At 46.6% G+C, this 18,263-nt stretch overlaps 1 protein-coding gene across 1 annotated transcript in view; it reads right to left on the bottom strand.

The window, feature by feature from the left end:
• Positions 1–18,263, bottom strand: part of QSER1 (glutamine and serine rich 1) — a 159,712-nt gene that overhangs the window by 13,239 nt on the left and 128,210 nt on the right. The window contains exons 8-11 of the mRNA XM_069738904.1: positions 13,465–13,679; positions 3,822–3,962; positions 3,399–3,496; positions 2,909–3,061 (exon numbers count right to left, since the gene is read on the bottom strand). Of these exons, the coding sequence (XP_069595005.1) occupies positions 2,909–3,061; positions 3,399–3,496; positions 3,822–3,962; positions 13,465–13,679 (607 nt within the window). The remainder of the gene's footprint in view (positions 1–2,908; positions 3,062–3,398; positions 3,497–3,821; positions 3,963–13,464; positions 13,680–18,263) is intronic.

The raw sequence follows: 18,263 nt of genomic DNA, 5'->3' as shown, positions 1-18,263 counted from the left end.
AAACGGGGTGACAGGTTCCCTTTAAAGGACCCGTCGCCCTTAAAAAACAGGCCAGGCATGGCATCCCACGTAGAGGCTTCTGTCCAGTGAATCGCTTATCCGAATTAAATGGCAAATGCTCTCGAGGGAGTTTAGTCTCTGAAGCTCTGGCAAGCTCAGGCAATATCCAATCCATATTCAGAGCCTTGTTGTCATCAAATCATTGGTGAGGGAGCAGGAAACGAAAAACTTCCGTTTTCTAGATACCTGTATGTTTCTAGATACCTGTATGTTTCTAGATGCCTGCACGTTTCTAGAATACTTGCGGCCCCTGCTAGCCGACGGCTCCCATGTAGGATAGGGACCCTGTATATTGGTCCTGCGAGCACTCCAAACACAGAGGGTACACAGAGGGATTCAATCTCTTGGTCAGAGAACCATGGATTGGTCAGTGAAGAAGTCCACTGAGGGGAACTAGAGGATAAAGCTGGGGTTGGCAGCGGAGGGCTCCTCGGACTGATCAAGCGCCTTTAAGACCAGGAAATACTGGTCATACGCCTTTAAGACCAGGGAATACTGGTCATGCGCCTTTAAGACCGGGGAATACTGGTCATGCGCCTTTAAGACCAGAGAATACTGGTCATGCGCCTTTAAGACCAGAGAATACTGGTCATGCGCCTTTAAGACCAGGGAATACTGGTCATGCACCTTTAAAACCAGGGAATACTGGTCATGCACCTTTAAGACCAGAGAATACTGGTCATGCACCTTTAAGACCAGAGAATACTGGTCATGCACCATTAAGACCAGAGAATACTGGTCATGCACCTTTAAGACCAGAGAATACTGGTCATGCACCTTTAAGACCAGAGAATACTGGTCATGCACCTTTAAGACCAGAGAATACTGGTCATGCACCTTTAAGACCAGAGAATACTGCTCGTGCACCTTTACCAGAAAAGGATTAAAAAAAAAAAAAATACTGTCACCCCAGTGTGAGCCGGCTGGGTGGACCAAGATGGCAGAGTTGATAAAATCTCGCAGAGAGCGAGAAGCGCCAATTTGGGGGGCGGAGCCACAGACACGATGTTGAATAGGCCCAAGCCGGGGCCTAAATTTCTTTAGCCGGCGGATGTCACCAGTGGGTCGTTCCAGACAAGACTTCCAGGATGCGGCCTACAAATCGGCCGAAGCCGGGGACTACATTTTTGCAGCCATCCAGAGCGTTACCTCAGAGAGGTGGGCCACAGGGAAGTGGCTGAGGCTGCCTGTCAGCATGTGAATATCCCACTGAAGATGGATCCACTCACCATTGATGCGCGTCCCGGCATGGAGCCGCCGCGGATGTGGGTTTCAGCACTGTTCTGAGCAGCGTGGACGGTGCAGGGATAAGCCTCAATTCATCATCCGTTTGTTAGGGAGGTGCAGAGGAACCGTCCGCCTCCTTGTGCCATCCGCTTTCACAGTGGTGGGACAGTGGGGGCTGCTCGGACGCCATAGAGAGGGGCCTCTGTACAGCCACGGAGTTCAGTCCGGGTGGACAGGACCAGTTGTCCGGCATTAGGCCTGGCTCCAGGAGAGGATACATGGAGGCGACACTCCATGTGGTCGCCTGCTGCTGGTGTGGGGAGATCGGGACCATGAAAGGAACCGTCGCCCCTGAAGTGAGCTCAGGCATGGCTTCCCACGTCGCAGGAGAGGGTACGGGGAGGTATACTCGCCGTGCTCGCCTGTTGATGGTTCGGGGGAGATCGGAACCTTGAAAGGAACCGTCGCCCCCTTCACTCCGTTAATTAAAAAATAAAAATTTACAGAAAAGTAAACAATAAAATAAAAACGTTGGGGGCTGAAACAGACCCATGTGCCTCCTACAGACACTAAGCAAGGACTGGTTAGCTGAGAGCCAGCAGGAGGGTATATACTGCAGGGGAGGAGCTGAGAGCCAGCAGGAGGGTGTATACTGCAGGGGAGGAGCTGAGAGCCAGCAGGAGGGTGTATACTGCAGGGGAGGAGCCGAGAGCCAGCAGGAGGGTGTATACTGCAGGGGAGGAGCTGAGAGCCAGCAGGAGGGTGTATACTGCAGGGGAGGAGCTGAGAGCCAGCAGGAGGGTGTATACTGCAGGGGAGGAGCTGAGAGCCAGCAGGAGGGTGTATACTGCAGGGGAGGAGCTGAGAGCCAGCAGGAGGGTGTATACTGCAGGGGAGGAGCTGAGAGCCAGCAGGAGGGTGTATACTGCAGGGGAGGAGCTGAGAGCCAGCAGGAGGGTGTATACTGCAGGGGAGGAGCTGAGAGCCAGCAGGAGGGTGTATACTGCAGGGGAGAAGCTGAGAGCCAGCAGGAGGGTGTATACTGCAGGGGAGAAGCTGAGAGCCAGCAGGAGGGTGTATACTGCAGGGGAGGAGCTGAGAGCCAGCAGGAGGGTGTATACTGCAGGGGAGGAGCTAACTTTTTTTGTATCACTTAGTGTCAGCCTCCTATTGGCAGCAGCATACACCCACGGTCTGTGTCCCCCAATGAGGCGAAGGAGAAAACCAAAAATGTTGTTTATCAAATGGCTCTTGAATGACTTGAATATAAAATACTATCAATACTTGGGTAACCAATTAGTTAATTTGTGTTGCAAATCTGTAGTGTTGAAAATATGATGTGAAATGTTTTTATGTGCAATATAATAATTATAATTTGTTAGAAATAGTTACTATGCCCGGGCAACACCGAGCTCTAAAGCTAGTAACATGTATTACAAAGTTGCTTATTTTCAAGTGTACTAGTCATTTATGAGACAATTAAAATGCTTTAAGCTTAATCCTGGGCAGACGCTTCTCCCATTTCTATAAATGAGATTATATAATAGTGTGACTGCTGGGACCCCATCGATCCTGAGATTTGTGGCGGCTGCGAGCGCCAATTTAACACTTGCTTACATACCTGCGATTGCTTTGAAGCTGTTTTAGTGGGTCGCATCGTTTTCTTGTTGTACCACTTGCCGTGTACTTTTATTTTACATACAGCGGGTCCTCCTGATTTTCCTCTTCCATCACGATTAATCATAGTTATATCTGGATAATTTTCCAAGGCGTTCTAAAAATTCACAATGACAAACATGTACTCTGTCAAAATCACAGCATAAAATATTTATTTCAGTTGTTTCCAAGCTTCTAAACGACTGCTCCACTGTTTTACTTGTACTAGGTTTTCCCAGGTCACATCACAGTGTAATAAAGTCTTCAAGGATTTATATTATACAAAGTGTCACATGACTCAATTTCAAGGACTCTTCTTGCGATCAGTGAAAACAACATTTTTTGATAACCACTTACACCATACTATAGTCACATGGTTGAATAATTACTTTGATGTTGCTTCTTGGTCATATTAGATGCAAACCTTTGTTTCATCACAAACTTAAGTTCCGTACCTTCAATGGCTGATCCATCTGCAGTTTTGTGAGCAGCCTCCTCCTGTTCTCATTTAACATCCCTTCAATCTTCCTCATATGTGGCAGAAGAACACAGTCTAAGAAAAAATACCAGCAACATAAGTTGAAGAGAACCTGAATGTTCAGAGTGGATAATATATACACATGGCATGTACATGGGCTGGGTATGGTGCACACAGCTTCTATGCCTCCACAAGTCACCATATTCTAACCCTTATAGGCATATTGGTCCTCTATAAAAGGACATTAAATCCACTACACCACCATTTTTTTAAACAAATTTGATACATACATGTAATCCATCCATGAATTATTATTTTTTTTTAATTATATAATGGATCCATAATATAGGATGTGTATGAGGCCTTACAAGTGGCAAATGACACAAAAATACAATTTCACCATTATCTTTCTCCAGGTTTTGCAACACATCAGCATCCAATGCGACTCCCACCAGCAGCTCGATATATCCCTTGAATGTCTCTTTCATGGCCCTTGTGTTCAAGAAGCGAGTAACAATTGGAGGTGGAGGTGGCTCAAACTCTGAAAGGAAAGTACAAAACATCGGCAGATGAAGTAAAACTAGGACTACATGGCCACAGCCATCATTGTAAATCACACAGCTGGAACAGAAGCAAGGACTGACAAAACCACCATTATTGGTTTTTCTAGGCAGAGTTCACAAAATGATGGTTCTAAGGATCATTTATGTCCATCGTCACCTTTAGATATGCTGTACGTCTAATGGGCACAGAATTGCAGCTTTAGTTGTGAATGGTCCGATAAAGCCATTTTTAGAGATTTTATCTAATCACAAAATGCATTATATCTAATTCTGCAATATTTTGTTATAAGACTGCTGAGAAATTCACATTTGTGTACTACCCAGAAAACCAATAGGAAAAGATAGAGCGCTTGGAGCCCAGCCAATTAAAAGTACAGGATCCCTAACTGCATAGTGTGTATGAAGCCATAATGTGCATGCATGCCCATCACTCCATTCACTTGCATGGGACTGATGGTACAGGTACCACCACCAGTCATAGAAGTGAATGAAGTCGTGGTCAAGCAAGCATACAAGGAGACTTTGGGGATTCTATTTTGGGGGTCAGATGACTTATCTCCAGCTCTGTACATAGGTGATAAATGTATTTTTGGGAAAACAACTTAAGTGAATCTGCTGTGGGACCGATTCATTACACAACTAACACCTACCGTATAGGTTTTATGCAGAATCAGAAAAAACATCCCTGGCTTTGATTTTAACCATTAGAAACCATGTCTCTTCTATGGGTTGGTATTACAGCTTAGATCTGATGTGAGAAAGGTGGAGTTGCAATATCAGTTACAATGAAAAAGTATTTTAGGTCTAAATTCTGTACAACATTTATAGTGGGGAAAAAAAAGTATTTAGTCAGCCACCAATTGTGAAAGTTCTCCCACTTAAAAAGAAGAGAGGGGCCTGTAATTGACATCATAGGTATGTAGAGAAGACCGGGATGACAGAGCTGCTGAAGCACTGGGTCTGGAACTGCTGGGGCCGAATCTCCTGTACCTGGGGAGAACGTGATTGCAGCCGGAGCGAGCCAGTGACCTGGGTGAAAGGCCAGAAAGTGTGCGGTAAAATGGGTTGTGTGCAAATGGAAGCAGTCTTCCCGCCAGAACGCTTATGAGGTACAGAAAGCAAACGCTCAGGCCTCTTTCACACTTCCGCCTTTGAGCTCCCATCGATATACGTTATTTTTTGAGAAAAAAATGTGCAGGATCCTGCATTTTCTCAGACTTGTATTAGTGATGTATCGCGACGTATGGCCACATGTTTCGCCCATCGTGCACTGGATCCTGCGGAATTTGACGGCCCATCATTTGGAAAAAACGTTCAAAGGAATGTATTTTGTCTGCAGTGGAAAAACGTGCCAGGACGCCTCCTGCATCATACGTCATTCCACGGAATGGGAGCCTGTGAAACGCAGGAATCCAGTGACGGATCCTGTTTCTACATTTGAGCATAACTGGAAGCATTTTCCAACCTGTGGAAAAATTTGGGGGAAGTCCCAAAAATATAGTTTCTGTGAGCCCTACAGTTTGGGCCGAAGTGAATGGAGGACCTGTTCACTGCTTGATCAACACCGGGTCACAAGTGACTACTCTGCTGGAAGCCCAATTCAAACGACGCTTTCTGGAGGTCTCGCGGCCAGAGAGGGGACCAGTAATAAGACTAAACAGTGGCCAATCAGTAGCCCATTCGAGTTGCAGGAGTGGTCTGGATGGAGATTAAAGTATGCAGGAAGAATGTAGGCCACAAGGGGGTAGGGTTGGTCACAGGAAATGCTGGTAGTGGACCCGTAAGTAATGTTGCCCGTGCGAGCTTGTACTCCTCTGGAGGGAGTGGAGGTGCAGATCGAACCAGCACCGATGGACCAAATACTCCCCTGGGTTGCTCGAACATTAGCCACAGTTCAAGCCGGCAACGTCGTAATGTGTGTCAACCTGGGGACCGACAGTATCACTCTTTTACCAAAGAGTGATATAGCCCAGATCCTGGGCATGCCGGAGAAGCTAATGCCACCCAAAGTAGTACAACTGGCAAGGGAATCCCTAGACTCTAGCGGTTACAGCTACATCGGAGTCTCCGCCTGGCAGCCAGAAAGAAGGACGTAGAATTTTAGAGTGGATGCGGGCAGAATTGACGGGACTGTCACCTCAAAAAGTGCAGTATGTAGAGCAGAGGTCCCCAACTCCAGTCCTCAAGGCCCACCAACAGGTCATGTTTTCAGGATTTCCTTTGCATTGCACAGGTGATGCAATTATTACCTGGGCAAGACTAAGGAAATCCTGAAAACATGACATGTTGGTGGGCCTTGAGGACTGGAGTTGGGGACCCCTGATGTAGTGGATGTACTGTATCAGGAAGTTTTTGCCCACCATGAAGATGACTTTGGTTGCACTCAGACAGTCGTTCACGAAATTCCTACTGGAAGTGCGCACCAATTAGAGAGAGATATCGCCTAATACACCCCCAGATGTACAAGGAGGTAAACGAGATACTGGCTCATATGCTGCAAAGTGGAGTTAATACGAGAGAGTCAGAGTCCGTGGGCGGCTCCCATTGTGCTAGTAAAAAAAAAAAAAAAAAAGATGGGACTCTGCGGTTCTGTGTAGATTATATGCGGCTGAATGCCTGCACTGTGCAGGATTCTTATCCGTTTCCCTGAATTGAGGAGTCCCTCTCTGCCCTGGGACAGGCAAAGTATTTTTCCACCCTCGATCTGGCCAACAGGTACTGGCAGGTGCCAATGGCAGAGCATGACCGGCTGAAAACAGCATTTGTGATGCCCATGGGACTCTGTGCATTCAATCGCATGCCCTTTGGTTTGATTAACGCTCCAGGGACGATCCAGCGTTTAATGGAGCGATGTTTGGGAGATTTGAATTTTGAGGCTACCTTGATGACATCATCGTCTACGCGTCCACATTTGAGGAGCACCTACAGCGGCTAGAACAAGTGTTGAGTGGTTACAGGATCATAACCTGAAGGTGAAGCCACAGAAATGTCATCTTTTCCGTAAGCAAATTGAGTATTTTGGGCATATTGTGTCAAGTGAAGGAATAAGACCTGCACAAGAGAAAGTGGCGGCGGTACAAGAATGTCTCACTCCTAAGACTGTGAAAGATGTACGGGCTTTCCGGCGATTTGTGAAAAACTTCACCCATATAGCAAACCCCTTGCTGGAGCTGCTGAAGGAAGTGTCGGCCAGCTTGAAGAACCGAACCATCCAGTGGGGAGACCGGCAAGAAGAAGCCTTTCAAGCCTTGAAAATGGCCCTCACTGAAGCCCCCATACTTGCTTGTGCTGATTTTTCACAGAAATTCATCCTTCACACTGACGGGAGTCTACATGGCCTGGGAGTAGTCCTGTCACAGGTACAAGAAGAAAAACAACGGGCGTTTGCCTACGTGAGCCGGTCTCTACATGATTCAGAGCGAAATCCGGACAATTATAGCTCCTACAAGTTGGAGCTGCTGGCCCTGGTATGGGTAATGCCTGAAGCTCGAAATACTTATCCGGATCAGAGGTTCTGGTGAGAACGGACAACAACCCCTTAGCCCACATCGAGAATGCAAAGCTAGGGGCCCTGGAACAATGATGGGTGGCTCGCATGGTGAAGTATTGGTGCAAGATTGTCTACCGGGCCAAGGCCAAGAATACTGATGCCAACACACTCTCCAGGGTGACACACAACCTAGCCGTGACAGAGATGAGGAGCTTGAGGCGGAGGAGATTCCTGGATTCCGAAACCTGTCCACCTCGTGAGTGACAATGTAGGGACAGATCGAGGAAGAGTCTGAAGATCAGATACTGGGGCGATCCCGAGATGAATGGATCCAACTCCAACAGATGGACAAGGAGACTGCTCAACTGTGACAGTGGGTGGCATTGAAGCAACTTCCTAGTCGGAGGGAGAGGAATGTGCTGTCCTCAGGTGCCCTGTCAATTCTAGGACAATGGAAATCACTCTGCTTGAGAGATGGATTGTTATATGAGAAGATGCAACTGTTGCGAGAAGAGGGAGTCACTTGCCAAGTAGTGCTCCTGGAGAAGTCGATCAAGATGGTGGCCACCGAGGCTCATGAGCGAAAGGCTCACTTCAGTGCAGAGAAAATGTTCTGGTGGCTGCAGATTGGTCTATCACCCACGACTAAGGAATGTGGTGGATGACGCGTGCCAACAGTACAGAAGAGCTGGCTAAACCCCCAAAACAGCGGGCCCCAACACAGACCATTGTGACCTCCACCCCTTTGTAAGTCTTGATTGACTACCTGACTATAGGACCAGCGCATCTTGGCTACGAACATTGTCTGGTGATGACGGATCACTTCACCAACTCCAACTAGAGATCAGACTGCAGAATCAGCTGCACAGGCTATCTTTTGAGATTACATCAGCATGTACGGCTGCCCGAAAAGAATCCACTCCGATCAAGGTGCCTGCTTCCAGGGGGAAGTTGTGGAAGAACTACACTGGTTGTATCGAATTGGGAAGTCCCAAGCTACTCCCTGTCACCCTCAAAGAAATGGGGCCTGTGAGCACTTCAATCGAACATTAATCCAGATGTTACGCACTTTGGAAGATGACCGGAAGTAACGGTGGCCTGAGTTTGTGGCAGAGCCGGTGTGGGTGTACAACAACAGAGTGCACAGCACGACCTGGTTCACGCCATACACCTTGTTTGGGCGAAAAGGAAGAGAGATTACAGAGCTGGTACTGGACCTGGAGGAGGACTACCCACTGACAGGGCTGTCCTCTTGGGTTAAGGAACATTGGCACCGATTGCAAACTCTCGGTAGACTGTTGCAGACGAAGTTTCAGGAAGTAACAGGGAGGATACCGCGTTTGTAGATCATTAATAAATCAATGTAATGTAGCATAACATGCTGTTATAACCAAGTTTTGAATGCATTTGAAACATATTTTGTGTGTTATAGGAGTTTAAAGAAGGCACTGGGGGCTGACATTTGTTTTCAAAGCAGCAGCAGGACACTATTAGGCCTCTTTCACACTTCAGTCTTTTGGCATCAGTCTGAAACCGCCATTTTCCTCAAATAGCGGATCCGCCTTTTTTTTTTTTTTGGCGGATCCGCTATTTTCCCATAGACCTACATTAGCGACGGATTGTGGCGGATGGTCGTCCGTTCCATCCACCATGTGACGGATCCGTCGAGATTTGGCGGACGTCATCTAGACATTGACAGACATTATAACTTTTTTGTCTGCGCCGAAATGGCGGTTTGCGACGGATCCGTCACATCCGCCATTCCATAGAATGGGCGACGGATCCGTCGCGACCGTCATTTGGCGGATCCGGTGCCCCAATCCGCTTCTTCAATTGCGCATGCTCCAAAAAGTACATACTTTTCCCAGACAACCCCCAAGTAACGGTTCCGTCAAAAAAACGGATCCGTTAGAACCGTTTTCTCAACAATTGTGACGGATCCGTCACTATGTCTGAGCAGACCGACGCCAAACAACTGAAGTGTGAAAGAAGCCTTAGTGTCATAATATGGCACCCCATGATCATAGGAGACAACAGACCACCGCTGACCCTCTCTCTATCATTGCAGATGCATTAACAGTTAACTGGGCACGCCTCTGTGGGCTGCACAGTTCACAGTAGTGGGAGTGTTCTGCTGCCATATTCATGGAGCCCATAGATCTGTTTCTAACATAAGCAGTACTGCTTCCAGCACAACAGATTCTAGATTGACTGCTGAGGGGAGTAAAATGCAGGAGAAAAGTACAGGCAGAATAGCAGAGACATCAAGAAGGAACAGTGTACCATTATCTGAAAAGGAGTTGTCAGCTGCTCCAGAAGGAGCTGTGATTAATCCCTTCATAAGATAAGGAGCAATGGGTCTACAGTGAATAGCCAGGCATTGTGGAGAGCGGTGAGAGGATCATGTTATCTGGGTGAGAGACACCGATGGGAGAGACACAGTAACTGCTGGTGATAGCAAATCACAGGGCAGTCACACACAAAATGGCACTGCCCTGTGATGCTACTTTTCATTCTGCCCCAGGGATACTAGATCACCCAAAAGGGGAGGGAAATGGTGATGTCAGCAGTTACTGCCCCAATTTTGGTGCTAACAGTAAAGGTGGTAAGTCTTACTATAGCTGCTTGAGGTCTAAAACGGAAAATGCTCCTCCTAGTGGTAAATATTTATATTTGTAAGAAAATATATATTTTTCATATAGAAATGTTTGCAAACAGTGCAAAAATTGCATTAATACATTTTAAATTACTATTTTAAGCTTAAGTTCACAAAAAACAAACTATCAGAAAACTGGTAGGACCTTCCCTTTAAGCACCATGAAGCACCACCTATTCGCGGGACAACTCTGAGACCCGGGGACTGAGTCATGGTCCGGAATAAGCGGCCCCGGGGAAAATTGGAAAGCCGGTAGGAGCAGACTCCACACCGAGTGACAACGGCTAGGTCCCGATGGTCCGGTGTACGAAGTTCTGCCTGAACAGGAAGAAGGAGCACCCACTAGAGTAGTCCATCATAACATGTTGCGGCCCTGGTTGCCCAAAGAACCCAAAAATGGAGGAGAGTTGTCAAAAGCCAGGGAGGTGCTCACAGGTCCGGTCCCCAACTTCAATGAAGAGGGAGTGTTAGCTTCGTGCCCAAACCTCAATGATGTGCTGCCTACCCCCTACCCTGGGGAGATGAACACCGAGTCGCCCACATTGGAAATCACTAAAGCAGTAGACCCACCGGGTCAGAGCATCTATTTACCACCCACAAGTCAGCCCGAACTACATTGGTCAGAGCAAACCACAGCTGGAGTGCCTCCTGCCCGTTACGAGCAATATTAATTTATCTGGCAAAGAATTATCCAAGAAGTCGAGAAGTGCAAATGACTGGTGAAAGAGCTCTCGCACGTAGAATGGCGAGCTAAAGGAAGACGGGGATGTAGAAGGGAAGACCGGGCTGCCAGAGCTTCTGAAGCGCTTGGTTCGGAACAGCTGGGGCCGAAACTCCTGTTCCTGGGGGGGGGAAGGGGGGGGAACGAGATTGCAGCCGGAGCGAGCCAGCAACTAGGGTGAAAGGGGTGTGGCCAGTCAGTGTGAGGTAAAATGTGTTGCGTGGCAATGGGAGCGGCCTTCCCACCAGAACGTTGATGAGGTACAGAATGCAAACGCTGAGAGGGGAGCGACAGGCACAGCGTGAAGATAAAGAGCAGCATAGTGAGGGACTCACCGAAACCGGCGGGTGCACAGGGGAGCGAGCATCGCAGTACAGACGTCTGTTGGGTGTCAGCCGATATCCAGAGGGGAGCACGCCGGGTAAAACATAGCAGTGCAGCCCTTCAGGTCACAGCGGCTGCTTAAGGAGACCCACGCCGAGAGGAATTTTGTGGGGAGCTCTACTCTCTTACTCCACAAACATATGGACTAGGGACTGAACATAGAACCAGAGACCGCCCGCTGCTGCCAGAAGAAGGACCGTGTGCTAGGCGAGGACGCCAGCAGACATTACACCGAACACCGCCGACATTCTGCGATTTACGGTGCTTTTTGATGGTGGCAGGCTACAGAGTCACGATAAGTGGAACCATTAACAAGAGACTGTTTAGTTAACCAACGTTTATTCAGTTTTACCTTTGTACTCTATGTTTACCCTACTATCTCCCTGTGAGTTTTCCCACTGTTAAATAATTAAATATAGTTTATCCCTGTTCTGTGTTACTGCATCCCAGTGCCTGCTTATTACATGTAGACCATCACTATGTTAGTCAAAATTGAGAAAACAAATCCAGAAAATCACGGTCTGATTTGGCAAGATTTATTTTTCCAATTATGGTGGAAAATAAGTATTTGGTCATTAACAAACGTTCATCTCAATATTTTGTTACATATCCTTTGCTGGCAATGACAGAGGTCAAACATTTTCTAAGTCTTCAGAAGGTTGGCACACACTGTTGGTGGTATGTTGACCCATTCCTCCATGCAGATCTCCTCTAGAGCAGTGATGTTTTGGGCCTGTTGCTGGGCAACACGGACTTTCAACTTACTCCAAAGGTTTTCTATGGGGTTGAGATCTGGAGACTGGCTAGGACACTCTAGGACCTTCATATGCTTCTTTACGAAGCCACTCCTTTGTTGCCCTGGCCGTGTGCTTGGGATCATTATCATGCTGAAAGACCCATCCACGTTTCATCTTCAATGGTCTTGCTGATGGAAGGAGGTTTGCACTCAAAATCTCACGATATATGGCCCCAATAATTCTGTACACGGATCAGTCATCCTGGTCCCTTTGCAGAGAAACAGCCCCAAAGCATGATGTTGCCACCCCCATGCTTCACAGTAGGTATGGTGTTCTTCGGATGTAACATTCTGTCTCCTACAAACACGACGAGTTTTGTTTCTATCAAACTGTTCTACTTTGGTTTCATCAGACCATATGGCATTCTCCCAATACTCTGCTGGATAATCCAAATGCTCTCTAGCAAACTTTAGACAGGCCTGAACATGTACTGGCTTAAGGAGGGGGACACTGTCTGGCACTGCAGGGTCTGAGTCCCTGGTGGTGTAGTGTGTTACTGATGGTAGCCTTTGCTATGGTGGTCCCAACTCTATGCAGGTCATTCACTAGCAAACCCCATGTGGTTCTGGGATTTTTGCTCACGGTTTTTGTGATCATTTTGACCCTAAGGGGCGAGATCTTGCCTGGAGCGCCAGATTAAGGGAGATTATCAGTGGTACGTCTTCTATTTTCTTATTATTGCTCCCACAGTTGATTCCATCACACCAAGCTGCTTGCCTATTGCAGATTCAGTCTTCCCAGCCTGGTGCAGGACTACAATTTTGTTTCTGGTGTCCTTCGAAAGCTCTTTGGTCTTCACTATAGTGTAGTTTGGAGAGTGACTGAGGTTGTGGACAGGTGTCTTTTATACTGATAAGTTCAAACAGGTGCCATTAGTACAGGTAATGAGTGGAGGACAGAGGAACCTCTTAAAGAAGAAGTTACAGGTCTATAAGAGCCACAAATCTTGCATGTTTTTAAGTGACCAAATACTTAATTTTCCACCATAATATGCAAAATAAATCTTGCCAAATCAGACAAGGTGATTTTCTGGATTTGTTTTCTCAATTTTGACTCTCATAGTTGTGGTCTACCTATGATGTCAATTACAGGCCTCATCTTTTTAAGTGGGAGAACTTGCACAATTGGTGACTAAATACTTTTTTCCCCACTGTATATGATCCATGGAACAATCACATGAGGTTTGGGTTCAGTTCTGCAACACTTGCTGGTCTCAGCACATCGATATCCAATGAATGGATTAGGAATTTCGCCTACAGGATAGTCCAGGTGTTAGTAACCATATAGGAAAAATCTATAGCAGCCAATTGCTTGTTGAGGCTTTCGCATTTTGTTTCATGCAGATAAAAAAAAAAGAGGCGGAAACAAACTAAAATATCTAATAAATTTATTTAAGGGGCAGGCAATGTTTCGACTTTCCCCCTTTCCTTACCTTCCTCATCACTCTGCATGTCTGGCGAGGAGTCTGACTGAGAAGATGAAAACTCCTCTTTCCACTGTTTCCTTTTTTTTGGTGGAGGTTCAGCCTTGGTCTTTGGCTGTTTGGCTTTTGGTTTTGCAGACACGACTTTTGGAGGGGCATTTTTCTGTGGAGGAGTCTCGGTGGAGGCTTTGTTACTTGGATTGACCTTGGTATGAGTGTTCCTACTATAACAAGAACAAAGCACATGTCAGACAGCCAGTAGCTGGATGAACAGAAGCCAGTCACCATCACCTGTTCACATAAGGGCATGTAACTTTGGTGCCATTAGGGACTGTTCACACAACTTCTTTTGAGAGACTCTGCCTCTTATACACTTGAAAGAGTCTTCCTATTAATTTCTTTTGAAAAAGGACCTGCTATTCTTAGGATTTTTTTTTAATAGAGTTTTTTTTTAACCAATTAAGGTTTCCAAAAAACACCGGGTGGTTAAAAGATGCAAGTGGAGCAGCCTTCAGGCTTTTTCTGCTCTAAAGACTATACTTAAAAAATAAACGTCAATGGGAATTTAAGTGTTGAGTTTTTTTAGCCTACGAAACCAAAAACGCTTAAACATGTAACAAAACAAAACACTTTGCAGCAAATGTTTATGATATTGTTAATAGAAAGCATCAGGAAACGTTAACAGAATGTTAATAAATTAATATTTTTGGTACTTATCGTATAATCTGTTTCTCAGTAGTCTTCATTGGAGGACACAGAACCATGGAATAGTCTGCTGCCACCTGAGGGCAAACACTTATCACATTTTAAATGAAAATTGTCACATTCCCAGGAAACTATACCTCGTTTCCTAGCTTCAGGCTCCCTCAGTCTAGTGAAAAAGCAGTAGGAGATGCAAAAAACAAAAAATTAAAGCATTTGGAAAAATAATTCAATTACACCCCGAGAGAGAAAAACAACATAAATGCACGCCTAAATGGGCAACTAAGGGTGGATGCTGTTTCCTCCAATGAACAGTACAGAGAAAAAGATTTTACGGCGAGTATGAAAAATTTTAATTTCCAGGCAGCTTCACTGGGGGACATTGAAAACCACGGGGTGTCCTCAAGCTATCCGTTGGGTGGGAAAATAAATAATATACTGTTCATACCAAATTCTCCACTCTTGCTCAGGCTTCGTTGCCTGCAAAAACTTCCTGCAAAGATTAGAACCCTGCGCTGGACAGCATCATAACATTGTTAACCTGCAGATTAACAGTGTTTTATTCCTGGCGTCAGGTTCCCTTTAAGGTTCCACGGATCAAAGGGGTGTGAGACGATAGGGTGGCCTAGCACTCTGGTGAGATGAGGATAACTGGTCTCCCTCCTTCCTTGAGAAATCTGGGCAGAAGAGGTAAACGAGGAAATGGGTAAGCAAAGGGTGAAATGGGATCAGGAAATTGCCAGTTGGCTGTGACTGCCTGAGGATCCTGAGATTAATTTTGGTACCTTATGGTTTAATCTGGATGCCAACAGCTCTACATCTGGTGTGCCCCATCAATGACCTCTGGGTGAAGAGCCCATTGACTTTACTCTACCTGCTGGAGGTTCAAGAAGTCTGTTGTCCAGTTGTCTACTCCGGGTATATGAACCTTGTTTGTTCTCTGCCTATTTCAGTATCTCAGCCACCTCTGTCATGGCGGATGGACTCTGCATCCTTCCTTGACGGTTGATCTAGTCCACTGCCGTGGCATTGTCCGAGTGGATCCTGATGGGGAATCCTAAAACCAGGTGTAGCCAATGTAGAAGAGCCAAACATTAGACAACTCTGCGCTTCAATAAATTGATTGGAAGGAGTTTCTCCTGACTGTTCCAGGAATTCTGGAACGACAAGTGGCGAACGATGGGCTCCCACATCCGATAAGGCTAGCATCCATGCTCAGAACCTGCCACTGGATGGGGCGGAAGGAGCGACCATGGATTAATAGGGGCGACGTTAACCATCACCTGAGAGACTGGTGACAGCAAAGATAAGAGGCAAACAGTGTGTTCTGTAGGGGCCTTGAATGAAGTTGTGCAGACGGGACTGCTTCAAACGTTGCTACCATCTTCCCCAAGTCTCTCATGCAAAACCGGATAGAATCTCTCTCTGGCCGCTTCGGAACTTTGCAGAGCTAGCCTATTCTCCTCTGAAAGGAAGATTTAAGCTTTAACTGTGTTGAATATAAGCCCTAGAAACTTAAGCTGCGGTGTTGGAATTTACACTGAATTTAACCTGTTGACAATCCATCCAAATTGTCCCAGTGATTCTAGAACAATCTGCAAACTCTCCAGATTCTGGGAAAAGGAAGGCGCCTTGACCAGAATATTGTCCAGGTAGGGGATTACCACCAGCTCCCCTGGTCTAGAGTAAAGCCATAACTGGGACCAGAACCTTTTTAAACATCCCGGTCACGGTTGTCAGCCCAATGGGAAGAGCCCTTAACTAAAAGTGATCCTGGTTGACTGCAAAGAAGAAATTGCTGGGGAGCTGGAAAGACAGGTACATGAAGTTAGGCCTCCTGAATATATACTGAGGACAGAAACTCCCTGATCTCCATGTATGCCACGCGACTGACTGGAGCGACTCCATCCTAAAGTGACACAGCCGCACACATTTGTTCAGCAGTTTAAGATCCAGAATAAGTTGTACCGAACCATCCTTTTTTGTGGATGACGAATTGGTTTGAGTAGAACCCTCTGAAGAGTTCTGAAGGAGGAAACCTCATGATCATTCCTGCTTGAAAGAGAGATGCTATATATTGAACAAAACTGGCTCTTATTCTGGGGGGATGGCGAGATCTGAAAAAAATTTCCGCGGAAGAGCGACAAACTATCTCTTAGCCAGAAGAGACAACACCGGGGAGTACACCTTTTCTCCTTAACTGCAGCAACATAACATTAAGGTCCTGTGATTTCATGCTGGAATGCACTATTGACATTTAATGCCCTCCTTTTCCTTCTAGTTTTTTCCAGTTTGAAGTGTCATCCCGTTATGAGTATTGACTACTCATCTTCCACTTCAACAACCCAGGTCAGTTCTCATTTTCCATTATTTTAATCAGCAGCACCCTGCCAAGTTTTATATTATTATAGCGCCATTATATGCTCCAGTACTTCCATTCCTTCTCTCCCATACTTACCTGTCTCCCCGTCCCTCTCTCATACTCCCTTGTCCCCCTCCTCTCGTCCTCCTCTGTCTTCTTCATTTCCACACCCCCCCTTTTTGTCTTTGAGTCTCAATTTTTAACTGGCATCGTGTAGTTCTATTGACTGTTCTGTTTGCTTTGCAGTCCATGGACCCACTCCTTACCAAGCACTTTGGTAGCTTCACAGATTTAACATTTCGACTTACCCATAAGTCCACACACATGTTGCTGTTCTCCTTATTTTCTTTTTACGATTTGCCTTATTGCTGCTGTTTCTTGATATTTCTGATTGTCTACTTTCTGATTTTTTATGCAATTGTTCTTGTACAGCATTTCTCTGATGAAGGTCCATACGGACCGAAACGTTATCCACTAGCTGTTGACCCACAGACTGTAAATAAATTCACCTGGTTTTGCATCATATCCTTTTGAGTACAGAGTTTCATTACTACTCTCTGACCAATAAATCGCTGACTGCCCCCCTGCCATGCCTCTCTGAAGAGCAGGAGGCAGTCACCCAACCAGGAGAAATCCCTGAGTGGGGGCGCCCGTCAGATGACAACTTCTCTACTGCCTCTGGCACCAGAGGGCTTACCACCAAAACAAAGTGAACGCCAGGCAGGAGTAAATTTAAAAGATAATCTCCTTGACCTCTGGGAGACTCTAGGTCTGACCTGATGGCTGACTACGCATATTGACCATGGTATAATGGAGAACCAGACTGGCCAGTAGTGTGCCCTAGGGTTCAACTACAGCGCTGACATGGCAGCAGCAATGCCCACCGCACAGCTGAGCAATGGCCGCCACGCGATACACCGCACCTGACCTAAGTAGTCACGAGACCCCAGCACAAAAAGCATAGGGAGGTAATCCCTGAAGGCCAGCAGGGCAGACCGAAACGGCACACCGCACAGCAGCAAATTGTCTACCGTGCCTGGCACCTCATCAGAACTCCGAGCCGCAGACAGGAACTGGCAGCCGGGTACCACAGGCCCGAGCCTCTTGTGCAAACCACTGAACCCCAGTTCTAGCTATCCCCACCCTCCCAAACTACCATAAGAAACCGGGAGTGGAGGTGGAAAAAAGTATGGAAGGGGTGGGGGAGAAGTAGTGGTGATGGTGTGGGGGGTAACACAGAATCGCAACAGGGCTATACTCACCTGTCTTGAAGACCCGAAATCCAATATTCTGCACCATGCAACAAATGTTCCTCATGGGCAGGAGCTGACTGGCTTACGAACCGCCGCCCCAGTACATGAACACCGAGTGTGTTAAGGTACTCAGGTCCAGCCATACTGACACGATAGGATACAGACTGCACATTTACAGCCTGTACACAGTAACTACATGGGTGAAATATAGAACACAATTGCACCCCTTTACCCTCAACATGATTCAGCTGAAAAACAAAAAAAAGACGGTTAACATCTAATGACTAAGACAGGTCTGAGACAGACATTGCCTCCAACTGACACTACAAAATGGAGGAAGCCTGTGGATAGCAGCAAAGGTTTAGGCTACTTTCACACTAGCGTCGGAATCTCCCCGTCGCAATGCGTCAGGCAGAGATTCCGACGCTAGCGTTTGACGCACTGCACAACGGGTGCAGCGGATGCATTTCTCCGGCGCATCCGCTGCCCCA

This window comes from Ranitomeya imitator, chromosome 9 (assembly GCF_032444005.1).
Source record: "Ranitomeya imitator isolate aRanImi1 chromosome 9, aRanImi1.pri, whole genome shotgun sequence".
Classification (NCBI taxonomy): Eukaryota; Metazoa; Chordata; class Amphibia; order Anura; family Dendrobatidae; genus Ranitomeya; species Ranitomeya imitator.
Note: the sequence above shows the minus strand (reverse complement) of the source record. Positions and strands in the feature narration are given on the sequence as shown.